The 25,992-nt window shown below is 33.9% G+C and overlaps 11 protein-coding genes across 11 annotated transcripts; 6 read left to right on the forward strand and 5 right to left on the reverse strand. All coding sequences in view use genetic code 12, as the record gives it.

The window, feature by feature from the left end:
* Positions 1-112: 112 nt before the first annotated feature.
* TIM54 (Tim54p) lies at positions 113-1,315 on the forward strand (the record flags this gene model as incomplete). Its single annotated transcript, XM_711873.2, has 1 exon — positions 113-1,315. One exon carries the CDS (start codon positions 113-115, stop codon positions 1,313-1,315), a length of 1,203 nt encoding a protein of 400 aa, XP_716966.2.
* Positions 1,316-1,383: 68 nt separating this feature from the next.
* On the reverse strand, positions 1,384-1,962 carry DFR1 (dihydrofolate reductase; the record flags this gene model as incomplete). Its single annotated transcript, XM_711872.2, has 1 exon — positions 1,384-1,962. One exon carries the CDS (start codon positions 1,960-1,962, stop codon positions 1,384-1,386), a length of 579 nt encoding a protein of 192 aa, XP_716965.1.
* A 697-nt stretch (positions 1,963-2,659) lies between these two features.
* CAALFM_C703140WA (uncharacterized protein) lies at positions 2,660-4,831 on the forward strand (the record flags this gene model as incomplete). The annotated part of the gene is made up of 1 exon (XM_711871.2): positions 2,660-4,831. The coding sequence occupies one exon, from the start codon at positions 2,660-2,662 to the stop codon at positions 4,829-4,831; it is 2,172 nt and encodes a 723-aa protein (XP_716964.2).
* A 785-nt stretch (positions 4,832-5,616) lies between these two features.
* CAALFM_C703150WA (uncharacterized protein) lies at positions 5,617-7,704 on the forward strand (the record flags this gene model as incomplete). The annotated part of the gene is made up of 1 exon (XM_711870.2): positions 5,617-7,704. The coding sequence occupies one exon, from the start codon at positions 5,617-5,619 to the stop codon at positions 7,702-7,704; it is 2,088 nt and encodes a 695-aa protein (XP_716963.2).
* A 736-nt stretch (positions 7,705-8,440) lies between these two features.
* On the forward strand, positions 8,441-10,678 carry CAALFM_C703160WA (uncharacterized protein; the record flags this gene model as incomplete). Its single annotated transcript, XM_711869.2, has 1 exon — positions 8,441-10,678. The coding sequence occupies one exon, from the start codon at positions 8,441-8,443 to the stop codon at positions 10,676-10,678; it is 2,238 nt and encodes a 745-aa protein (XP_716962.2).
* A 561-nt stretch (positions 10,679-11,239) lies between these two features.
* IFA21 (Ifa21p) lies at positions 11,240-13,513 on the forward strand (the record flags this gene model as incomplete). Its single annotated transcript, XM_711868.2, has 1 exon — positions 11,240-13,513. The coding sequence occupies one exon, from the start codon at positions 11,240-11,242 to the stop codon at positions 13,511-13,513; it is 2,274 nt and encodes a 757-aa protein (XP_716961.2).
* Positions 13,514-14,712: 1,199 nt separating this feature from the next.
* HHO1 (histone) lies at positions 14,713-15,557 on the reverse strand (the record flags this gene model as incomplete). The annotated part of the gene is made up of 3 exons (XM_019475493.1): positions 14,713-15,133; positions 15,298-15,346; positions 15,485-15,557. 3 exons carry the CDS (start codon positions 15,555-15,557, stop codon positions 14,713-14,715), a joined length of 543 nt encoding a protein of 180 aa, XP_019331038.1.
* Positions 15,558-16,753: 1,196 nt separating this feature from the next.
* On the reverse strand, positions 16,754-17,440 carry CAALFM_C703200CA (uncharacterized protein; the record flags this gene model as incomplete). The annotated part of the gene is made up of 1 exon (XM_711866.2): positions 16,754-17,440. One exon carries the CDS (start codon positions 17,438-17,440, stop codon positions 16,754-16,756), a length of 687 nt encoding a protein of 228 aa, XP_716959.2.
* Positions 17,441-18,929: 1,489 nt separating this feature from the next.
* CAALFM_C703210WA (uncharacterized protein) lies at positions 18,930-20,087 on the forward strand (the record flags this gene model as incomplete). Its single annotated transcript, XM_711864.2, has 1 exon — positions 18,930-20,087. One exon carries the CDS (start codon positions 18,930-18,932, stop codon positions 20,085-20,087), a length of 1,158 nt encoding a protein of 385 aa, XP_716957.2.
* A 237-nt stretch (positions 20,088-20,324) lies between these two features.
* Positions 20,325-23,642, reverse strand: ZCF29 (Zcf29p; the record flags this gene model as incomplete). The annotated part of the gene is made up of 1 exon (XM_711863.2): positions 20,325-23,642. One exon carries the CDS (start codon positions 23,640-23,642, stop codon positions 20,325-20,327), a length of 3,318 nt encoding a protein of 1,105 aa, XP_716956.2.
* Positions 23,643-23,878: 236 nt separating this feature from the next.
* Positions 23,879-24,259, reverse strand: CAALFM_C703230CA (uncharacterized protein; the record flags this gene model as incomplete). The annotated part of the gene is made up of 1 exon (XM_711862.1): positions 23,879-24,259. One exon carries the CDS (start codon positions 24,257-24,259, stop codon positions 23,879-23,881), a length of 381 nt encoding a protein of 126 aa, XP_716955.1.
* Positions 24,260-25,992: the final 1,733 nt, after the last annotated feature.

The following is a 25,992-nucleotide window of genomic DNA, read 5'->3' on the forward strand; positions in this document are numbered from 1 at the left end:
TGTACTCATCAACACCAACTCTTTTTTTTTYGGGTTTTTGTTGAASAATCCAAAATTTTTTTTTTTCAACTGAGATCCCCAGAATAAGCTACACACAAGCAGCACAACGACTATGCCAGATGCAAATGAGGTCAAGCCTAAAAAGGGCTGGTCTAATCCTGCTTTACGAATGATGGGAATACCAAGAATATCTTTACCTTCAAGAAACTGGATGATTTTTTGGACAGTAGTGACAACTATTGGTGGAGGTATTGCTTATGATAAGTATGAACAAAAGCAAATGAGAAAGAAATGGATGGATGCTGTTAAACAATTCGGTGAAGTGAGCTATGGTGCAAATGAGATACCTCGTAAACTTAGTATTTTTATTGCACCGCCTCCTAACGATTTTTTGGATGAATCATTGAAACTATTCAGAAAGTTCATTAAACCAGTATTGAACGCAGGTGTGGTTGATTTTGAAATTTTCAGTGAATCTAGACAGGGTGATATTCGAGCATCTGTTGCTGAAAAGATCAGAGAATTGAGACGTAAACAATTGGTTGAAGAGACTCCCAAGAAGAATGAATCAAATGGAAATCAAGATAATGATGAAGAGGAATTGAAGAGTCGATCAGATTTATACAAGGCAAAAGACGTACTTGGATTATATAAAGTGTTCCCTGCCGATATCAACGTCAAATCAGAAGATGCGATCGATGATTCTTCTGCTGGTGGTATTATATGTGTTGGTAGAGGTGCCTATAAAGAGTATTTATCTGGTGTCCATGAAGGATTATTAGGTCCACTTGAAAAGCCACAAAGTGTGATTGATGAAGAAACTAAATTGGCCGAAGAAAAGAAAAAGGAAAAAGAGGAGAATCCAGACAAGGATGATGATAACGACGAGGAACAAAGTAATTTGAAGCCAGTCCCATTGAGGTACATCAAACCGGAAGATTATGCCAATGCCCAACTAGCCCCAGAGCTCGATTTATCAACGGTTGTAAAGGATGACAAGGGGGTGCCTGTATTCTTTGAACAACCAGTGTACACATTCCCATTACCAAACCTTGTTGGATTCACCAATATTCCACGTAAAATCTATCGATACTTTACCAAAAGATTTCTTGTTGACGACTTTGGAGAGAGAACAGCTACTATTGTAAATAATAAATCGAGGCCTTTTGTATATAAGGACGTCTTAATGGCCAAAGAAGAAGAAATGGATTGGCCTAAAAAGTGGGTAGAAAAGGGTAAAGAACGTAACTCTGAATGGGTACAGGAGTTGGAACACGATGAAAGAGTAACATCGCGAATGAAGGTGTTTGAATAAGTTATTCAATGGCCCTCTTTTTTTGTTTGTATATTTTGAACTTTCATTGTGTATTTATTAGAGATAGATTATTTTCTTGTCCATAGCGTATAATTATAGGTAAAATCACCTTCCTTGATATCGTCTTCTAATACAGTATCTCCAACAAATTTCTGCAACTCTGATTTTGGTTGTTTGGTCCAACTTTCCAATGGGAATTTCAAAAAGGTATCCATTTCAATAGACTCTGGGCTTGGATGTTCGATTTCTGTAATTAATAGATGACTCACTAAAGAATTATTTATCAATTCATTGTAAATTTCTGCCCCTCCAATTATGAAAACTCTTTCGACATCAGATACAAGATTAAGTGACGACTCAATTGAGCTGGCATGAATGATATTGTCATCAATAATTTCATTTTCGTATGATCTAGATAATATTATGTTTAATCTATCTGGAAGAGGTCTAAACTTCTGTGGTATGGATTCCCATGTCTTTCTTCCCATAATAACAGCATTACGAGTATTTGGTTTCGTTGTTCTGGTGGTGACGTCTTTGAAATATCTTATTTCCTTACGGAGTCTCCAAGGCATTTTACCTTTGTATCCAATTCCCAAAGCAGGCTTTAATGCCGCGACAATGATTGCAACATTTGGTTTCAGCATTGTTGTCTATTCGTGAAGTTCTAGATTAGTGGTGAAAGTTTTTTTTCAATCAAACAAGAAAAAAATCTGTACTGTTTCAGTACACGGATTATGCGTGAGAACGTTATTTGGTGCGCCATTGATTTTCAATCAGATATGAAGCCAACCTTTTTAGTGTATTTCCAACATCTTGAGAAAAGTTATTGCAAAACTTCATGGACACAAGATATCACATTTATAGCTAATTCAATCAGTCATGATGTGGCCTCTATCGGTTTTGATCAATTGAGTAGTGGTTTCAAATGTCCTCAATTTGGGATTACAATGACACAAAATGATTTTTCTCCAATTTCCATTCATCATTTTTGTGCTATATCTATGTAATAATTCCTAGAGTGCAACAATGAATAACCTGATAAAAATACAATACCTGGCCAAGTACCCACTAAGTCCACAACTCAACATTAGAGATTGTCTAAATTGTAGATGGACACACGTCCTCCGAAGAGGAGTAGATAAGAAACTAGATATTTTCTATTCCATCCCACAATATTGGCTAAAGTATATATTTGCACCACAATATCGCATGAAAATTGGTACTGAAAAGTACATAATTAGTTCTAAAAAAAATAGAAACTTGAAAACGTGTCATATCTACTTTTTTGGTTGAAATCTTCATTCTCAATAACTACGAGTTTCTAAAACCAGTTTTCGTACAATGTCATCTACAGATATTGGAGCAACTCTCTTTGCTAGGCTAGTAGACAATCAGTCGGACACTATTCCGATAATTGTTAACTACTTGCCAAAATGTATGCTTCCAGAATTATTAGATATATCTTCTGTCAGAAATGCAGCAGCTTCTACTATTCTATCAAACGTGAATATTACAGATTCAGTTTCTAGACACGAAAACATTTATGGAGATGATAACAGTTACAACAAATGCAAATGTGTTCAATTTGACATTGAACCAGCTAACCTAAAACGGGGTGTAGATCAATGGGGTATTTACCCAACAAAGATACACTTTGATGGTATGGAACAATTTCAAAATATTTTCGAAAATTTCCCAGAAGTTTTGCAAAATGCTAGGAGCATAAACGGTTCATTTTATTGTTTAGAAGGGGAAAATTCAAAAAGAATTTTACGTGAGATGGTTTCTTCTAATGTTAAATTTGAGGTTTTGAAACTATTTGAATTTGGGGATATGGGTTCTGTGCCCCTTTTTGTCAAAGATCTTGATCTTGTCAACACCAAATTGGACACAACCTGTATTTCTGGGTTGCAGAGATTCTATTCCAATACTAAAAAAATAAATACACCGCTCTTGAATTATTCCTTTATATCTCGTTTGGAGCAATTGAGTATCACAACTAACACACCTACTGAAGTAAGCTTACCTCAAAGTTTACGGAAATTGACTGTTGATTCATGTAATGGAACAATATCTCTTAGTTGTGAAGAATCAAACAATTTAAAAGAATTGTTGTTTCGTTCAATGAATACAAAATCTTTTGTTGAAACCGGGATAATGGCACCCAATTTAAAAGTGTTGCGCTTAGCAAACTGTTATGATTTAACTGACTTTGATAGCTTGAAAGGATTCACACAATTAGAAGAACTAAGCATCAAGGATACGATCTATCCAATTGGGTTATTTGATGCGATATCCTTCCCCAAATTGAAAAGTTTTACCTATGGAGGGGTCGAAAATCTTTTCGAGAGTTCACATGTTTGGCTCTCTTCAGAAAGCTTACCTGAGGAGTTTAACAATCCAATATTAAAATTCCCTCCAAACTTGACACTGTTGCACATTGAAGATGCTGATTATTTTAAAATTAATTTAGACACTTTGGTTTTTCCTGTCTCATTGACCGATTTACGTCTTTCACAAGTATTGTTAAGTGAAGGAGAAATACCCTTAAATGAGAACTTGGAATCTATATTCATAGATACGCCAAAACTCACTTTTAGTGGCGAGTTCACATTGCCCAAACTGGCTAAGAAATTCACTATAAATGCTGATCATTTAACTTTTCAGGGGTCAAGGTTTTTGAAAGAGTTACCAACAAATCTTCTGTCATTGAGTTTAAAGGCATACGAAAGCGGTGAGATGAAAACTCCTGTTGGTAAAATAAAATGGCCATCTTCATTGAAATCGTTGGCATTAAAACGTTTTGATCTTAATCACAAGACTTTTAAAATGTTGAACTTGAGAGATTCTAAACTTGAAGACATTGATATTTATAAGTGCAAGCTCGAAAAATTAGATGTACATGCACTCCCAACAAGTGTGGTCGATTTGAAATTGGTAAATGTTGGAATTGAAAACTTACCTCCGTCGTTGGAAAGACTTGAAAAATTGAAACACTTGACTTTGAGAAAAAATCGTTTTGGAAACTTGGTCCCTGTTAAGTTACCTATGAAGTCATTGGAAACAATAAATGTAAGTCGTTGCTATCTTCGTACCGTATCACCGCTTTTAGTTTCAATGAAAGAAAAGAGATTTTCCAAAACCAGACTTGAGATTACTGCATGGAACAATCCAAATTTGGCTGTGGATGATGTGTTAAAACTGTTAAAGACTATCAAAGGGTTAACTGTAATTGTCAGCAGATTAGATGATGATAATTTCATGATAGTATCTCGACTTACTGCAAGCCAGAGAGCTGAAAAGATAAATATTGATTTCCATCCAGACAATCCTGAACTTAATTATTTGATGGAGGCTAACCTTTGTTATGATTCTGATCAGATTTATTGTGGTAGTGAAATCAGTTTGGATGATGTAGAGGACGAGAATGGCGACGACTATGAAGATGAGGTGGAGGTTGAATCCGATGACAATGGTGAATATACGTATTATGACGAGGGTGAATTAATATGATGGAAAATAACGATTCAAAATGGTTTTTATTTGGTTCAAGTTTTTCCAAAAAAAGTAAAAAAAAGAATATCATATATATTTGAATACTCGGTTTAAGTTTATAGTTTCAAAAGCACTAACTATATTAATGCAATCTGATATTATTTGTTGTAAAACGATTTACCAATTTAAGTAATAATACTTGACTTAAGTTTTGGCGCTACCAACTGAATTGGATTTTAATTATTTCACTGCAATATATTATAACCTTGGTGCGTCTTTTTTCTATGGTGTTGATTTTGTGTTTCTTATACGAACCCTTTACATATGGATTTTAGTAGCTTTCAAGTGTGTATTTCTGTCTACTATCTTTTTGTTTGAATGTTAAAATAAACTACATTGACATTATAAACTCTATAGTTGATAGGGTTAATGAAATGCTAAAGAAACAGATTTATGTAAAAGTGTTTCACAATTTGTAGATATTACTGATTCTTTTTAATTCAAGTTCAAGTAGCATTTAAAAGTAGTGAGGCGTGTCATATATCCATAATAGGCTTTCCTATTATATTGTGTGAACTTACTGTACCTTTCAGTTTGTTCAAATTGGGAAATATTCTACTTCATTTAAGTTGGTTCTTTTCAAAAAAAAAGGGGGGGCACACAAAAGAGAGATTTTTAGTTCACGCGTCAGTTTTAGACGATGTTTATAAAAACCCGCCATCCATTTATCAATCGGTGATTCTCTTCATATTCTTTTTTTTTTTTGCTCCCTGAACCTTCAAAGAGCTATTTTTGTTAGTACCATGGCATCCCAAACTACTGATACTGACCTCTTTACTAGGTTAGCTAACTTACCTCCAAATGTTATTGCTTTGATTGTTGACAATTTACTGAAATGTATTTTGCCGCCGTTGTTGTATTTTCCACCAATTCAAGAAATAACGACTATTGCAATTTTGTCACACGTGAGTATTACTGATCGTGTATGGAGACATGAGAAAACTAATCTTTATAGTATCAACAACGATGGTTGTAACTGCACTTTGTTCAGCATTCAGCTTTCTAAATTAGAGGATGCTGTCAAGCGTTGGAATTTTTACCCAAGATCCATTAGTTTTGTTGATTTAGGTCAATACCGTAACACTTTGGAAAACTTCCCCACGATTTTGGAAAAAGCTCAAGATGTCAATTGTCATTTTTTCTGTTCTAATGGTAAAGAGCGCGGGTACTTGAAGCAAATTCTTAGCACTAGTTGCAGATTCAACAGATTGAATTTACACGATTTGGGCGCCATTCCCAAAATATCCTCTGTGGTAAAGGACCTTCTGTTGAGAAATACTTGGTTAGACAATTATTTTATCCCGGGTTTGAAGCTGTTGCAATGTGATCTCACTCACAAGAATCAAGCGGTGGATTATTGTTTTTTTCCTACTGATTTAGACGAGTTGTCTGTCACTATTAATGATCGTAACATTGTCTCGTTACCTCCAAATTTGAAAAGATTACAAGTTCTGACAACCCATAGAACCGCAAATTTAACAGGTCAAAAAATGCTAAACTTGAAAAATTTGCAACTTTGTTTCCCTAATATCAGAACCTTTGGCGAAGCTAAAATAATCGCGCCAAATTTAGAGGTTTTGGATTTGGAATGTTATAAACTAACCAGTTTCGATGATTTGAAATCCTTGCGCTTTTTGAAAAGTTTGAATTTCGTGGGATGTGTTTTTCCTGTTAGCTTGTTCAAGCAGGTCTATTTCCCTGAATTAGAGTTTTTTAAATACGAAGGTACTGTTCCGCTCTTTTTAACAAAAAAGCCAAAGATCGATAAGACAGTGCCTGAAGAGTTTAAAAATCTATCATTAAAATTTTCTCCAAATATGAAGAGATTGAAAATAATCAATGCAAAGTTTTTGGATATCAACTTAAGTGATACATTATTTCCTGCTTCTTTAGAGTTTCTTCATCTTTCCGAGGTAACCTTTAGTGATGGCTATTTACGTCTTGGGGAAAATTTGAAAACTGTTTACATAGAAACACCAAGAGTTGCGTTTGACAAAAGTTTCAGAATTCCCAAGGCGGCAACAGAGTTCATAATCATAGTTGATTTTTTAAGTTTTGAAAATTCTGATTTTATGTACCATTTACCAAGTTGTCTTGAAAGCTTACATCTAAACGGTTCCAAGAAAAGTAGTATGAAGCCCCTCGAGCAGAAAGTCAAATGGCCCTTGTCATTGAAAGTATTTGTTATGAGGTGTTTCAATATTGATAGCAAAACATTTGAAATGTTGAACTTCCAAGAATCAGAGCTTCAAGAAATATACATGTACAAAGGTGACATCAAAAAATTGGATGCAGACGCTCTCCCTGCAAGCATTGAGACGTTGACATTAAACAGAATGGGTATTCAAGAGTTATCGGAATCTTTTGAGAAGTTTAAAAAGTTAAAGCATTTGGCTTTAGAGAAAAATCCTTTTAAAAAATTGTCACCAGTTAGATTGCCAATGCCTTCATTGAAGAAACTAAAACTTACTAAATGTAATATTAAGTTAGTGTCACCATTTCTTGTTTCAAAGTTGGATGAAAAGTATTTAAAATCGAGACTTGAGGTAATAGCTATTGGAAATTGGTCTTTGGACGCTTTTGACGTGAAGAAGATGTTGGCAGCAACAGAAGAATTGACTATTATTGTTAGTTCTCGCCGTGATGGTTGGAATTGTGTATCAGAATTGTCATCCTGCCCCCATTGTAAAGAGACCAATAGTACTGCTTATTGGAATGAGGGGGACTTTTCAAGCCCGGATACGGTTTGTCCATGTGAAGAAATTTGTAACGAAAGTGAGTTTTCACTGGACGATGATGATTATAGTGATTACATGGATTATGATTACTAGGAGGAGAACCAAAACATAAAAAAAAAATATTAGGATGGTGATGAGAGTAAGTTGCAGGTGAATAAACTATAAAGAGTTGGAGTAAGTATCAAGTGAAATGTTAGTTTCGTTAGCAGTTTGATCAATTTATGTTAATGGGAAAAAAAAAGTTTCCAAGCACTCTATCGTTAGGTACATGTATTGAAAATAGTTTGTTTTAAGGAAATGGCGGATTAGCACTAACTAATGAACAAGTTGTAGTCAAAAACTCTTCGCTATCACGACTATAGGTTACTTATGACTTAGACTTAGGTAGTAAAACACTTCAGATGTTGAGCACGTTATTATTCAAACTAGTGGACCCTATAGATCTTTAATTTCGTAGTTTAATGGTTTGTGATTTTGTAAATTCCAAATCTAGAAACAAAGTCCTGGAAAACTGGCACAAAATAATAACGTAGCTTGTTCTCGTGTATTCGACTTTGATGATTAAATTAGTATTATGGTTGACCCTTTCATGCGTGATGAAAAAAATAAACGACACAAAAAAGGAAAATAATCAGAGGTTTGCGCGTTGCACTAGAACGTTTAACAAAAAAAAAAAAATCAGGAGAACTAAAAATCGTCGTTCAATTCTCACTCACTCCCCTTTCGATTTCTCTTTGATAAATATATATTTCACAATTTCTCCTTAGTCCCTTGCTTTGAAAAGTATTTGTTCTTTTCATAAAACTACCTCGTTACTGTCATTTTAAATATGTCATCAAAAGGTATTGATCTTGAATTATTTGGTAGACTAGCAAAGTTACCAGAGGATGTCATCTACATAATCCTTGATTATATTCCCAAGTATATACAAAAACAGTTGTTGCAGTTCGTGGCTATCCGAAAAGTGGTAGTTTCGTGTTATATTTCAAATGTGGAAATTTCTGATAATGATTATTCACCATTTGATTTAGAAGAGTCCCCCTTTGGACCTAATCCATTTGAAGAATTTGCTTTTGGATCCAGTCCGTTTGACCAATATCCTGTGAAGATTAAACTCAAGAACCTTAAAAAGGCTATACAGCAATGGAAGATTTATCCCAAAAAGGTTTATTTTAGCTCATTGAAGGATTTAATTACTGTTCATAATAGTTTTCCTGAACTTTTATTGAAAGCTCATAGTATCAATGGTGTATTCGATAAACATGTTAATGATTCTAAAACAGATGATTTATCCGTTCTTACACGTAGAAATTTGACTTATGGTAACTTGGAATTAAGAAATTATGGCATTGATTTCAGTACTAGTAAAAAAAAGTTACCTAAAAAAATTTCATCGCTCACTTTAATGAAAACTCATATAAATGAATTTAATTTTGAAGGGTTGAAGCTGTTACGAGCTGAAATTAATTCCGAGTTTAACAATATGAGAGAGGTTTTTTTCCCACCAGATTTGAAGGTGTTGGAACTTAAGATGTTTGGTAAGAAACGGTTGCACATTCCCTCTAACTTAGTTTGCTTTAATATCACTGGTGAAGACAGCAAATTGGATTTGGTTGGTGGTCTCATGAACAAGTTGGTGTTTTTATTTATTTCGTCGCATACTCTCCGATCCTTTAATGAAACTGGTATAAATGCACCAAATTTGACTTCGTTGACATTGCTTGAATGCTATAGTTTCACTAATTTTGGTATTGTGAAAACATTTAAACATTTAAAGTATTTGTCTATGGTAGGTGCTAGATTCCCAGTTGAATTGTTTGATGGAACTAGCTTGCCTAATCTTCTGAATTTTCTTTGTAATGGGGAAGGTGCTCAATTCCATGTTAGTGAATGGGATGATATGAATGAAATTACTCACAAAATCAATAACCTGACTATAAAATTCCCACCAAAATTGGAAGATTTGGCGTTGGCAGATTTGGTGGTTCCGAGAAACGTTGAGTACACTTTTGAATTACCTTCATCGTTGAAGAAATTGCATTTTGAAAAAGTTCCCCTCAATTATTCCGGCTTCCAGTTGACAAAAAATTTGGAAGAGGTAAGCTTGGAGCTTCCAGAAGTTACTTTTGATAAAAATTGGGTGATTCCATCTTCTGCTAAATATGTTGGTATTGTTGCAGAACGCATTAATTTCAAAAGTTTGGACATACTCTACCATTTGCCAGAGGGCCTTGGGGAGCTTCAAATCAAAGCTACTCGTCGAGGTAAAATTTTGCCCTTGCAAAAGAAAATTAAATGGCCGTCATCAATGAAAGGTTTCACTTTAATACGTTTTGATATTGATTATAAAACATTCGAAATGCTTAACTTTAAAGAATCCAAATTAAACCATATCAGTCTTTATAGAGGCAAACTTGGTAAACTAAACGTTGATGCACTTCCTATTACAGTCAAGTTTTTGAGCTTGGTTAGAATGGGTATTCAACAGTTGCCTGAGTCGATGGTGAAATTGAAAAACCTCCACAGTATGTGTTTGAGAAGAAATCATTTGAGAGGGTTGACACCAGTCAAATTGCCCCTAGCATCATTACGATTTTTGGATGTGTGTCGTTGTGATCTTACTTCTATATCGCCATTATTAAGTTCAATGAAAGAAAAAGGAAAAGAGAATACTCCTCTTAATGTTTCTGCTGTCAACAATTGGTATTTGAATGTTCGTGATGTGAGGAGAATGTTAAAATTGTACAAGAATTTCACCATTACCGTCAGTACGTTTGATGAAAATTTGATTGACACTTGTCGATATTCTTCTCGTTTATCTTGTGAAGAAACCCATTACAACGAAAACCCAGAGGAAACAGACTACAGTGACGAAAATGGAAATAGTGACGAGGAGCTTTACTATGGAAGTCAGGATCTGGATGACGGTTTCGATGAGGATTACGATTTTGATGATAATTTCGGTTTTAACGGTTATGGAGGTTTTGGAGGTCCTGGAGATGAGAGTCCTGACAACGTTTTTCTTGAAATGTTCAGAGCCATGATGAGGGACGGGGCGATTGACTAGTAAAATTCAAAGAAAAAAAAATACAAAGGCCAATCAAGTAGTGTAAGTATTTGTTTTATCAAAAGTATAGTTTGAAATGAGTGTGTAGATTTTTAATTTAGTAGAATTTAGTTGAACGTTTTTATTAGTTTGTTGGTAAAGTTTTAGATGTAGTGGTGAGTTGTTCTAGAATGGAGGTTTTGTTAATTACAACTTTTTGTCAAACACAGCCACTACTACCACCTCTTCAACAACCTGTTTTCACCTTTTCTTGATGTGCTCATAATTGGCGTAATACTTCTAGAACCAACTTTATAAAATCCTCCACAATCACTAATACAAGTTTGTGATCTTTTATGAAACAAATGTATTGGCAACTAACTCTTGTGTTCGTTTCCTTTAAAGGGATAATTACACAATACCGTGAAAGCATAGTTAACGCGTTTTCCTCTATACTGAAAATTTGAACCAAGAATCCTTTTTTTCTCTTTTCAAGTTTACTGTTCCTGAAAAATTATTATTCCTTGTATGTTCAGATTCATCAACTTCAACTTAACCAGTCTTGATTAGATTGCTGTAATTATGGCATCAGAAGAAACTGATATCAAACTTTTCACAAGGTTAGGACAACTACCAGATGATGTTATTGCCTTAATCATTAGCTATGTCCCTAAATGTCAATTACAACCATTGTTAGGTTTCAGTCCCACAAAAAAGGCAGTGGTTAAATCCTATTTGGCAAATGTCAAAATTACTGAATGTCAAGATCTTATTATTTCGGGAACATGTAATCAATCTGAACATTGTGATTGTCAAGATAAGCCAGCTGCTGTGTCTTTGAAAAATCTTCGATTGCTTGTGAAGCAATGGAATCTTTATCCCAAAACGCTTTATTTTTCAAGTTTCAAAGAATTAGGTGCTATGCTTGATGTTTTCCCAGAAGTTGTAATTAATGCTGAAGGTATTAATGGGGTATTTGATAAAGAAGGTTCTGGGAATCGAGTACAAAATATAAAGCAACTCACACGGTATGACCTTAAATATGATCGTTTAGAATTAAAAGATTTTGAAGATACATTTCTCGTGGCCAAAAGCAGTTTACCTGGTAATGTCAAGACGCTTATTCTTAATAATACCCGACTTGAAACTTTATCTTTCACTGGGTTGAAGAAATTGAAGGCTGAAATACCTGGTGCCTCTGGTGCTACTAAAGAAATTACTTTTCCAATTGGATTGCGACTGTTAATCTTGACTGTGTTAGGAGAGCGCCACTTGAATATACCTTCAAACTTAGTTCGTTTACACCTTCATGTGGGAAGAACAAAGTTGAGTTTATCAAGTGGTATCATGGTCAATTTGAAGGATCTTCTGATTTCATGGAATAAGTTACGATCATTTGCTGAAACTGGGATAATTGCACCCAATTTGGAATCATTGAATATAGTCGATTGTTATTACTTAATGGATTACACAACATTAAAGCTGTCATGGAAATTACAATCTTTCACGATAATAAATTCTCCTTATCCAATTGGGTTGTTTGATGAGACTAGTTTCCCTCATCTTGTGGATTTTTCGTATAAGGAAGTGAATGCTAAAAACTATCATAAAGTATGGAGTGTTTCATTTAACAGAATTCACGAAAGTTTTAACCTGCAATTATTTTTTCCTCCAAACTTGAAAAATTTGACTTTATATGGTGGAGAGTTTGCTAAATCTATTGGATTTGTGTTCATGTTGCCTCCTTTATTGGAAAAGTTACACATTCATAATTTCCGACTTAAATTCCCAATTACTAAATTTCCGCAACATTTACAAGAAATTATTTTAAAAGTTCCAGCAGTTTATATTCTCAATCAATTAAGAATTCCTCCGCAAGCCAAAACTGTCGTTATTGAAGCTAAGAAAATTGTTTTCAGATGTATGGATTTTTTTTATGATTTACCAGAAGGCCTTGAAAAGCTTACTTTACATGCTATTAATCAAGGTAAAATATTACCCTTCCCAAGAAGGATCAAATGGCCATCATCAATGAAATCATTAACGTTGAAACGTTTCAATATTGATTATAAAAGGTTTAGAAAATTGAATTTACAAGAGTCTAACCTCGAGCTTATTGATATTTATAAGGGCCGAATTTGGGAATTAAGTGCTGATGCACTCCCTGTTAGTGTTGTCCAATTGAAGTTAATTAGAATGGGGATTGAAACATTGCCTGAGTCATTTGAAAAATTTGAAAATTTGAAATGTTTAGATTTAAGCAGAAATCCTTTGAAGAGGTTAAGATCTGTTAGATTGCCCTTACCATCTTTCAAACAGTTAATTGTGAATCGATGCGACCTTCATTTGATATCACCATTTTTGACTTCAATGTTAGAGAAAGAAAATCGAAAAGCCGAATTCGCTATCATGGCAACAAATAATTGGTATTTGAATACATATGATGTATTGAAAATGATGAAAAAATTGAAACATTTCACTATTTACCTTAGTACATTTAATGAAAAATTTGCCAAGCTGCACAAGCATTCCAGGCGTATTGCTTATGAAATTAAACATACGGCTGAAAATTCAGAAGAGACTGAGTTTTCTGGTGCAGGAGAATATGCTGATGAAGAGCTTTATTGTGAGTATGATGATTTCGATGATTTCGATGATGATGATGATGATGATGACAATAAGGGGGCTATGATAAGGAGGCAATTGAATGATTGTTGGAAGGTCAATGACTCAGGTGATGAAATAACTCATCTGGATAACCCGGACAACTTATACGGCATGGACGATAAAAAGGAGGGTGACGATGATGAAGATGATGATTATGACGGGGATTATGAAGATGAAGTAATGGAGTGAGTACGTGGTTTATTAGGTGAGTTTGTAAATCACAGAATGTATTAGTGATTGGGTATTTGGTGTAAGAGTTAGATAAGAATAGTAACTGGTTAACTTATCATTATACAGAAGCTACTATATCTTGCAAGTAGAAGTATGTATTCATCTTGTTTGTTTTTTTATAGGTTTAGGTTTAGTGTATTCAATTAAGATAAACAGATTTTGTTCGGAATAGAAGAATTTCTTTGATTCGCGGGGGATACTTGCATAATAGGAAGCTCCCTCGTTTTGGGGGGTAAAATTGCACTAAATGCACTATTTCCAAAATTGCTTATCATTTTATTCTTTTTTTTTTTCTGGGTGAGAACACCAAAAAATTAGTTAGTTACCACCACAACAACAAAAATCAATAATTTTCTAATATTATTTCAATGAATATCCATATATGGGACTATTTTTGCACAAATTAAATTAGTAAGGTGATTGGCTTCATTGATTTAGTTTAATCTCAATACAATATATCAACATATTAAGTATGGTTCGTTAACAATTTAAATGACTGCAAAAAATTGCTTCTCTTTTTTTTTGGCTGGTTGGTAGTTGGTGTGGGGGAGGTGGGGCATGAATTATTGTTGTAAATTATGGAACAACAATTTAAAGAAATAGAGTGACCATTCATTTTTTCTTGTTGGAAAGTCATATTTGCTAGTTACCTGTGGTAGTTTTAATAAATAGAGGTTCTGGATTAAGGGGGGCTTTAAATTAATTTGATTTGTTTAGTAATTTATTTCTTCATTTAATGTTTGCTTTTAAATTCAAGTGAAATCTCAACAAAATTAAAATTTCAAACGTTTTTCAAACCCAACGTTCTCTATTATAATTTAAACGTATTTAATCAAGTACATATAATAAAACAACAGATTCTTAGTAACACATAAGAGTTAATAAACATGAAAATGAACTATACAAGTTTAAGAAAAAGTAAAAATTAAATTTAACCGTCAATAAAAACAAGTAGTAATATACAAATCGATAAAAAAACAAAAACAAAGAACAACATAAAAACAAAGTCACCATAGTAATGGGATAGTATTCAGACAACTGACATTGGAAAGAATTAAAACCAAAAAAAAGAAAGAACAAAAAAGATAATCAAAATAAAACAAATAAAAATACAAAACCATCCATCAAATGTAAGAATTTAATCAGTTTTCTAATAATTATTTAGTTGATTTTTTGGTTACTTTCTTAGGAGCAGCAGCCTTTTTCTTTGGAGCAGCAGCAGCGGCCTTCTTTTTTGGAGCAGCTTTGGTTTCTTTGGTAGAAGCTTCAGCTTTAGCTTTGGTAGCTTTCTTAGCTGGTTTAGTGACCTTCTTTGGAGCAGCAGCCTTTTTGGTGGCAGCTTTCTTTGGAGCAGCAGCAGTAGCTTTTTTAGTAGTAGCTTTCTTGGCAACTTTTCCAGCAGCAGCAGATGAAGCCGGTTTTTCCTTCTTGGCCAATTTAACTGGACCAGATGGACCTTTTGGTTGTAAGAAATCACCAGTTTCAACACCTTTTCTCAAGGCAGTGTTGAACAAAGAATCAAAGTTGGCAGTTTTAATGTCGTTGTTTGATTGAACGTATTTTTTAAGAGCTTGACGACTAGAAAGAAGAACAACAATCTTTAGTTAGTAATTAAGTTGACCAATTGAAAGTAGTTGCTTTTATATTTTGCCCAACCAACCATTGATAAAAGTTGTTGGACAACAAAAAAAAAAAACAAATTTGGTATGGTTTAACCCAAAACAAAACAAGACAAAACATACGAAGAACCATTTCTTTCCTTTAAGGTAAGGATAGCAGATTTGATCATATCTATAAAATAAACCATTGGTTAGTATTTTGAACTTCATTGTACAAATTCTGGGAAAGGAAACACCGATTGAATAATCCTCTATTCTGCCCCTTCCTTTTTCCCCCCTATTTTTTTTTTCTTAAATGATTATAACACACCTTTGTAAGTAACTTTAGAAGCTGTTGAAGCGGAAGCAGCTTTAGTTGATTTAGCAGTTGCAGCGGTAGCCATTGTAGATAGTAAATTTAATATGAGTGGAATAATTGAATAGTAATCTTAACAAAAGAAAGAAAGAAAGAAAAAGATATAATAAAGTAAATAAAAAAAAAATTGATGATGTTTTTTTTTGGTTTGAATTGAATTGAGAGGGAAGGTGGGAAATTAAAATTGCAAATTCTACGAAACAAAGAGGCCTTAGGTAAGAAATTGTGTAATAATTTTGGTTCAATTTATTTTGTTTGTTTGTTTTGTTTGTTTGATTAAATTTCTCGCGTTCTCCATTTTGCTCTTTTACTTTTTTACTTTTCTTTCTTTCATTCTCTTCTCTCTCTCCTCCTCCCTCCTCTTCTTTTTCTTCTTCTCCCATTTTTTTTTTCTTTTCTTCTTTCCTCTCTCTGTTCAATTTGTTATCAGTCTTCCTCTGCCCTCCCCCCAGATAAACTAACAATTCCTCCCTCCCGAAATAATAACTACCACCGACCACTACTACCAAAACTATTCTTAAACCAATCCCTGTCAAGTCTCCACATTATCAACAATTCTATATATGTGGACTGTATCTGTTATTGTACAAACCCTTAAGGCAACTACACAAATTTCCCACCTTCTACAACATCAAGACTCTTTTCTTTCACAGTTACTCTTTTAACTACTCAATTCTCAATACAGCCTTAACTTCTTGTTCATTGTGTTGTGGGTGCCTATTTTGAAGTGGTTAATAAATACTCTTGATGTTTACTACGATATAATGACAAAATACTTTAATTTCTCAAACCCAACTTCTGCAACCATAGTTTTTACTCTCATTGAAAGATCCACACCAGTCCTCACCACCATAATAGGGGCATAATTGGTCTTTTCAGCTAGTTTTTAGTAACTTCAATTTTACGAACTTTAGATCACGTGACGAGATCATCTGACAATCGACACGACCAGATTAAAAAAAATAAACTTAGTTGGTCTCGGAGTTTCGGAATATTGCGAGACGGAAAACCCATACATTGTTAATTACATTGTCTAAATTATTTTAACTTAACATTACCATTAAATTCATGACAAAAAGATTGAATTTTCAATCAATTCTATACCTATACACGATTAAAGATGCCCGTTCACATCTACCAAAGTAACAAACCGTTACTTTTCCTCTAGTTCTTCTTCCAAGTTTTTTTTTTTCCCTTTTTTGTTTCATTTCAAACTTGGACATTCTAGGGACAAACTTCTTGTTCGAACCATTGATGATTTTCATCTAATTGATAAATAAACCTTTTATCTTTTTCTAAATCGTAATAATCAACATAATCAATAAATAACCCGACCAAGGCAAAATTTTTCAATCCATAATCGATATTTTTCCCATCGACACCACGATGAATCGAACTTATTAATTTTGCATTTTCATCACTCATTACCAGTTTTGGAGGTGGTTTTTTGAAAGATTTCTTGAGTGATTTCGATAGATTTGACCATTGACGATTTAATTCTTGGGTGATATCAGTAGATATCTGACGTTCTGTTTCTTCTTCTTGATTGAGAACATTAATTAAATCAAGAGGAGGATTTTGTTCATCAATTACCCTTGCTCGAGCACGAAGTCGAAATTGCTTTTTTATCCGACTGAAATAAAACACTGCTTCACATTTATCATTATGTAACAATTCTTTGTATTTACTCATTCGTTTATCAGTAGCAAATGTTAAGACACTTGAATCTTTATTATCAAATAACCATCCACGATACACCAAAGTTCGGTTTTGGGGATAACCCGTCTCGGAGTCGATCGTCGCAAGTTGGAAACTGGTGAATGGGGGATCATTCTTGGTTACAGATAGTTCTGCTTTAACACTTTCATCAAATGGAGCTACCCAGGGCGGTTGGAAATGCTGGTGAATCATCTTGGAGCTGATATGGTGGTAATGATGGCCGTGGTGGTGGTAACACAAGGGTCTGGAGTGTATTAAATTTACGCGAAGTGACAAGGTGTGAGTGAGTGGTGGGTTGGGAAAAAAAAAAGAAAGAAAAATTTTCAGACTTGTTCGATGAAACTAAGTTGAGATTAAATTATTGAAACAGTTGATAATAACCAATGAATCAAATAGTTGAAATGATATTGTAATAAAGAGTTGGTAAGGAAAAAGTTTTTTCAAAAAAAGAGAAAAATTTGTGTTCAAAAATACGGTCAGTTTATTAGATTTAAGTATTTTTGATGTTATATTAATTTGTGAATCAAGTGATCCAAATTTTACTCACGGCCGCCGCCGCTCCTGCCATCACCAACCGGAAAAAAATCTTTCTCTTTTTTTCTTTTGTCTTTCTTGTTTTCTATGCAGAAGACTAATTTCCAAATTTAGTTGCGTCCAACACCACCACCACCACAGGCATTAACAACAACAACAAACAATTAACAATTAACAACAATTACCGACACACTACACCAAGACAAGAAAAAATCAAAACAGAATGTATTTCGGTTCCTAAGCAGACGAACGAAAGTACTAATTAATTAATAAGTCGGTATGTTTTTTTTTTTTAATGCCGTACCTTGACTTGAATTGCCCACGTGTGCATATCGTGATACGGCCTTTTTCCTGTATTTATGTTAATGTTGTAATTTAATTAAATTAGTTAAATAGCTGTAGTGTGATATATATGAGGAAAGAACGGAAACGGTTTTAATAGCAAGATCAGAATCTAATTCCCACCACACGATGTATTAACATTTTTGGTACTTTGACTTTGCAACTGTGCCCAGAAGCAGATCACTTGCCCCACTTTTCTCTCCTTACTACTACTTCCCCCTTTACTTTTCTTTACTCTCTTGTTCTTATCTGAACTTACGACCGTTTAATTGCAAATCTTTGATCATTCATATATCATTGCTCGTTAATGAGCTGCAATTTTAGGTTACACTTTTAACTTTATCTTGCACCCAGCAACAACAACAACAGCAGATATTCAACTTTGTCTATCTCTTCTCCACATCTCAAACTAAACAGTATTCGCTACATAATGATCTAGAGCCCAGAGTGTCTTATATTGCAACCTCAGGTAATCCATGACCATGAGATTATCAGCTTATGCCTGTTGTTTTTTTCAATCAAACAATGATCGTCAACACAACTGTTCTCCCCCTTGCTTATACTAATTCACAATATAAGAATAGTCATGACAACGGGTCTTTAGTATTGGAATGGTGGAACTTCGCCGGGAAGATTTTTTCACAATGGAAGGAGAAAAAAAGGAACCACACAGGACCACAGATTCCACCACCAAAGCAGATTTGCCTGCGCGGACAAGAGAAAAAAAATCAAGTTGAGCTACAATACACGCAATTTGAGATGACCATTGGATCACTCCATCGTTGTCTTTTCATTAACTTCAATTATGGGTAAAGATACTAATAAGCCAGTAGTAACAAAACTACCGTTGGATAAAGCCTTATTGTTAATTAACAAGAAGATTACTACGGTTCCATTTTACAATAAAGTTCATATCATCAAATCAGAATCTCAAAATGACGACAATAACAGCAGTAATGATAGGATACCTTTTGATTCGTTAAATACTAGGACAACTTTGATTTCCAATTGTGCTAACTTATATCAAATCATTTTAAACGAATATACCAACAGGTTCAACAGTAATAATAATACTGAGGATAGCCAAAATAACAAAGGTGGAACACATATCGAAGCCATACCGATGGAAAATATCCCCAATGGAGAATATCACGGGAATAAATTGACATTTAACGCTAATAATGGAATAATCGAATTATGGATTAATAATAATTCGTTTATGAAAATCCCCAATTTGAAAAATAAGTATGATAATAAGAAAGGAGGAGGGAAACAAGGAAAAGAAGGTCAATTTATTAAATTATCGAAAATTACATCAAATTTAAGACACGAAGAGTTTATAATGAAGTATAAAATTGATTTGAAAGTGAATAATTCTTTATCTTTGACAAATCAATTAATTAAATCAGAATTCAAATACATTATTGAGTTGTTATTTGATAATGTTCAATGTATTATATACAATGATCAACCACTACCACCACAAACTCTAAAAGATGACAATAATATGGATATCGATAACCATGACAGTAATACCCCCACCAGTGAAAATATTTTCAAGATTATTAAATCTCCTGAACTACAACCAATGATAAATCTTGAACAGTATGATCACCACCAACAAACAGAACAAGGAATTGGTTTAGATGAATTTGAAAAATATGAATTGTTGACATTGTTTACTAATTTCAATTATAATCAAAATATTTTAAAAGATCAGTATTATAATGATTTGCCGCATTTTAATAGTCAAAATAAACATGAAGAAGATGACAATACACTTTACGTTTGTTCAAAACATAGTTTACTTAATGTTCTGTCACATCTTTTGACTTTGGAAACTATTAATGATTGGCAGATAATTAGTTTCCATTATCGTAATAAATATCATTTGTTAATTTATAAAAATCCATCAAATAATAATGATGTCTATGTCTACGAGGTTGATAGAAGAAATCAGTAAACAATATAATTACGTATTACTTAAACAAATAGATACATTTATTATATACACATTATAGGAAGAGTTTAACATACATGTTTTTTAATATATACAAGATTAAACAAATAATTAACAATAAAACACACCATCGTCATCATAAACTTCGTAGGAACATAAATATATATAAAAAAAAGGGACAGGGGAATAAAAATGAGCACAGCACATTCAAGACCTCCTCCCAAACAGAATCACAATCAGCTAGGAAAAATCTTTGAACAACTCATCGAGCGGAACATTCTCAAATAAATTATTCATATCAATCAATGTATTTGGAAGATTGGGCAAAGGATTAAATAAACTATTTGTACCGGGTCCACCAGCATTATTAGTGTAATTGACGTGACCCATGTCATTACTTCCACTAGCTAACTCTGATCCTTGTCCAAGTGACACATTAGCAACATTCCCACCAGCAGGATTATTTGATACTTGAGGAAAGGTCATGTTTGATTGATCAGCTTGGAAACTTGTTGTCCAGTTACCACTACCACCACCACCGAATTGGGTATTTCCCGGTGTCCCAATAGTATCTTGATTCTTTAAATTCATCATTTGCAACCAAATACTATCAATCTCATCATTGGTCTTGTAATCATTGATATCAACATCAGAACTAGTATTTGACGCCATTGAAGTTTGATCAAGGGATGGGTTTCTCTCACCAAGCAGATTTTGATCCCCATATGAATACTGAGGGTTAGCTCCAGTTCCATTCCATGAATGACTTTGGGATCGATATTGAGATTGAGGTTGTTGCTGCAGTTGCAGTTGTTGTTGCGGCTGCAGTTGGTACAGTTGATGATAATGCAGCTTTTGGAGCACTTGTTTACTATGAGACTGATTCTTCATCTGCTTTTGATGCAATTTTCTTAATTTCTTCATTTCTCTCACTCTATCCAACGTACTTTCCAAAATATATATCAACTCAGTAATCATTTCTGTTGAATAACCGTTATGCACACATTTCGGCTTGTAGCTTTCAAAAAACTTGTCTGTTATCATTGAACCAATAAAGTTCTGTGCCTTGGTCACTCTCCAAGCATAATAGTAACGATTGGACAACTTGGCTAAACCACACCTAAATATCTCACGACATTCAATCAACAAGTCACTACATTTAATTAGCTTATTGAAATGTGCCTTATACTCCTCATCCTCAATTGCATCTGAGTTCATCCGAGTGTTATGATCATACCTAATTTTAAACATTCGAATACGGTACATGAGACGAAGATAGATTGCTGCAATAACAATCAATGATTTGTGAGCCACAGACTCGTACCCTGGAATAGCAATAATATCAGAACCTGAATTGAACACGTCATTGGTATTGGTCACATATTCAGTAAAATATGGCATGGTTTCAAAAATCGTTGTGACAAACATTTTCTTCAAATAAAAAAACGACAATTCAACATTTTGCTTGGATTCATAATAATTGAAAATATGCATATATATCGATACCATGAAAAGATTACCGGAAAAAAATATCTTTTTCTTTAATGTTGCGGGCATTGAGTTTCTCGAATCTTCGGATGGTGACGTAAAATGTCTATATTTATCTTTAAAATGATTTTCCATCAATTTCATTTTTTTACTCAAATCAATCATTTTGACCTCACCTTTAACTCGAAGAATCATATTCAAAAGTTCACATAAAGGATTATACGTGCTTTCAAGATTTGGAAAACAACTGCAAGCTATTTTCTCAACTTCAACGTCAATCACATTCTCATTACCGGGAACATAGAAAGGTATTTTAGTATCAAACGAATCAACATTAACACAAAGCATACTGCCACTACTCATTGCATTACTAAAATCCTGAACGAGAACCATATACCAAATTTTTCTTCCCAAATTGTTTAATTTTTGATCTTTGCTGGAGTCTGGAACATTATCCGGATCTCTATGCAACCCCAAGGAATAAGCCATTTGCACTAACATACCAGTGAAAATTTGGGAATCACCCCCATCAATACCATCACCATCTTCTGGAGCAACCTGGTGATAAATTCTCGTAAGTAATGCCAATTGCATCAAGGTCATGTTGCAGTTCCTCATAATATTAAATTGATTAAAACATTCTTGAGCAACACTGACTACATCAATATTAATTGGGTTATTCAATAAATATTTGGTTTGCTGAGCTTTAGGTGATGGGTCGTCCGTAGTAAAATAATTCTCGTTAATAGACAAATCATACGAGAACAACGAAACATAACTTAAACGAAGAACAAGTAATAAGATTCCCAAATATGCAAAATCCAATTTTTTCTCGATTTTAACACCCACTCGAGATTGGGAATAATCTTCTGGCCCAATCAACTTCTGCAACTCTTCTTTCAAAACAACTTCATCAAGAATAGGCAACGCAGTGTACAAATGGGTAAAAAATCTTTTAAATAATAACCATATAATCTCTTGCTTTGGCAAAACCAATCTGATTTTTTCAACAAGTTCCAATTCCTGATCTAATCCTCCTCGATAAAACAGTAAGCCGAGACACATTGCCTTTTGATTCAACGACATCTGTGACTGTGAATTGTTCTTCAAATGTGTGACAGTAGCAGGGGTTGGGGGCTTTTTGGGATCCTTTTCCACAGCATCTCTAAATGGTCGCAAATTGTCTTGTCCTTCATCATATATAGCCTTCTCCGTAAATTCTTTGTCTACTTGAGGAGCATTGTCGGAAATAGCTAGCATCCGTGCACGGATCTGTTCCTTCACAATATGAATATGAGCCCAAAGGGTTCTCATGGCATTATCTGATTTTGTCAAGGCTATCCAACTCAATGGTCCATGATTTCGTTTCTGAAGAGGCTCTTTATCCGTAGTTCCATTATAACCTCGATAGAAATTGATTGTTTCCGTATCAGATGCCACCGGATTTATACCTAATAACGAAGTCAGATCAATAGGCGTGTTTGTGAGCGAAGGAATAAAGTACGGCTTCTGACTATGCACAGAATCGTTTGGACTACAGCTTGAACTGATAACAGCATTATTATTGCCCTGCAGTGTATCTTGTTTCAGTAATATAGAGTCCTCTAATGACTTGAGTTTTTCCTTCAAAAACGATAGTTCGTTGTGCACGATAGCAGAACCTCCACCAACAGTTGTAGCACTCTGGAACAATGTAGGACAGGATTGACTATTATTTATGCTGACACCAGTGCTGTTGTTATTATTTGATTCAATCGCATAAGAGTTTGCATATGTCATGCTACTGGGAATCGATACTGCAGTTGATGCAGAACTATTTGTATACCCACTATTTGAGCTACCATTGCTAGCAACACCACTACTTGTATCATTATTATTGGTAATCTCTGATTTAACTACTCTTGGCTTTCTCTGTTTAGACTTGGGTGCCTCTGTAGGTTGTTCTGAATAGACACAAGGGGACTTCTTATATTTAACACACATAGAGCATGGATTACCAAGATCACATTTGACTTTTCTTCGCTTGCAAAAATCACAAACCTTTGAAATTCTGTTCCTTTTTTGACCCATAATGAGAACTGATTTCGAATTTGCGTGTTCTTCGAGCTGCTAATAAAATTCTGTGATTAGTAATAACGGAATGACAAGCTTTGTTAACCTTTTGGGGCCAATTAAGGGATGATTTTAATGTAAACTTCGCTTGTTTTGTGTTTTCTCTTTGCTTTTACTCTATGTTATTATTATAAGTTTGGGTTTCACTCCAGTTATATCTTCGATTGTGAATATCAGTTTCTGGTTGTATATTTTTATTTTATTTTTTTCTTAAAAAGAAAATATGACCCCTGCAACCCGTAACTCGTAACTAATTGAGAAGATGACTTGGTTTGAGGGATGAAGTAAAATAAACAACTGAGATTTTCAACTGAGGTATCCAGTATTAAAAGCTTCAATATGATGCAATTGATGTTATATAAGCAAGAATATCGGGCAACAATTGATGAATGAAACAAAAGAAAGAAAAAAAAGAAAAGCAACAACAAATTGAAAAGAAATTGATAAACACTTGGTGAAGTGGCGATACTATAAGAACAAAGCTTAAAAAAAGTAAAAGAAAGAGAGAGAAAAAAAAAAAAAAGTAATTTTGTACTCCCTATTAAAAATCTGTGAGATTGGAAGTGGTGAAACATCAAAGTATTTATATGTATGCAATAGACAAAATCTTACGTCAGCAACAACTTAGTACATAATTGTTATCTGTAGGTGTAGTTTAAACGTTAAACAGAGAAAGATCGATTATTCTGATAATGGTAACACTAAATAAAGGCTCCTTGTAAACTATAATTAATTTAGTACAAGAAACAATAACTACCAATGTCGAAGTTACTTCACACACTCACATTCCACCAGAACAAAAACAACAAACAACAATTTACGAACTATTGTGTTCTTTTTTTAAACTTTTCAAACAGTTCTTCCGATTTTTAAACGCACAGTTCTTGTGAATAGACAAAACCTTCTAAAAGCGGCTGAGTCATTCACAAATTATTAGTGGGTGTAATAATAGAATACCTCCTTCACCCCCTAGTTCCCAAAACTATTCAAGGCTAGACCTTTTCCACAAGTGTATATTATGTTTAATGGCCCAATTCAATTGAGCATGAATTACTAATCAAATCATTATTGATTGTTGTTATCCTTTAGTTTACACTACCTGGAAAAAAAAAAAAGAGAAACAATACTAAAATTAAACTTCATTCAAAGTCATCAATGCTGGAAATTAAGTCCATATACATATATGCTGTACTACGCTTGAATAATTCACGGTGGGTACTGAATTGTAAGTATGAAATAGCTCCGATTTATTCCTTTTCTTTGTTCAGTAGAGGTTGCTTCTTTGTTTTGAGTTAGGCAGTGTAACTTAAACAACCATTGTCCTACAACTCGATTAGTAATCGCTTTGAAACCTGTTTAGTTAAGTGTTGTTAGTGACGTGTGTGAGTCAGTAAAAATTTTGCTATCTAGGTTTTAGTTTTTTATTGTTCAAGGCTGCACATTCCCTAGTTCGTTTCAAACCTGGCCCCGATTTTTCAACAAGCTCTAATAGTACTGAAACAAGGGGATTTTTTAACCATTCAAGAGCACTGCAACATTACCTATGGAAACAACAGCAATCAACTTGCAAGGACCTCGATCTTCAACCTAGAAAATATAAATGCGACTATAATTACAAACACGAAATACATTGGCAATAATAACCGAACCTTAGTGTTTGTTCTCTATCCAAAACAGGAAGCTTAGAATTAGTCATTGGAGATTTACACTCTTTGTTTTTGGTTTGAGTGTCGTTACCGTTTGATCAAAGTGAAGTGGTTATGTCTAGTTAAATAAGAGTCATTCATTTGCTCTTATTTTTTTTTGGTGCCGTATGCAAATTCCACTTAGACTTGTTCCGGTAGGTTAATACATATTTATCACCAATCGAAACAACAAATACATAAAATATGCAAGAAGTGTTCTTTGTTTGACGGTTGTAGTCGCTAGTGTCACATGGGGCTAGTTGGTTAATCAATCAATGTTGAAAAATACCGTTGATGCAGCCAAGATTTATAAGCGTGGAGGAACATGCATGAAACGAATTCTACCAACCAACCCTCCCTCCCTCCTAAAAACACAAACAATCCCGATTAATTACACCTTCATTTAAGTCAACGTTTTTATCCGAAAACAACAATAATGATTTTCAATTTTCAATTTGCAATGACCCTCTTTATCTCTACTTCCCTTTCAATTCAATTTATTTAACAATTGCAGCGTGTGCATTGTTATATATAGACAATCGATGGCACATTTCGGACGTATATGTCCAATAAAGTCATGTAAAGATAAATGTTTCCCGTTTCTCTTAACTCCGTTTCAAATT

Source organism: Candida albicans, chromosome 7, assembly GCF_000182965.3.
Source record: "Candida albicans SC5314 chromosome 7, complete sequence".
In the NCBI taxonomy this organism is placed as follows: domain Eukaryota; kingdom Fungi; phylum Ascomycota; class Pichiomycetes; order Serinales; family Debaryomycetaceae; genus Candida; species Candida albicans.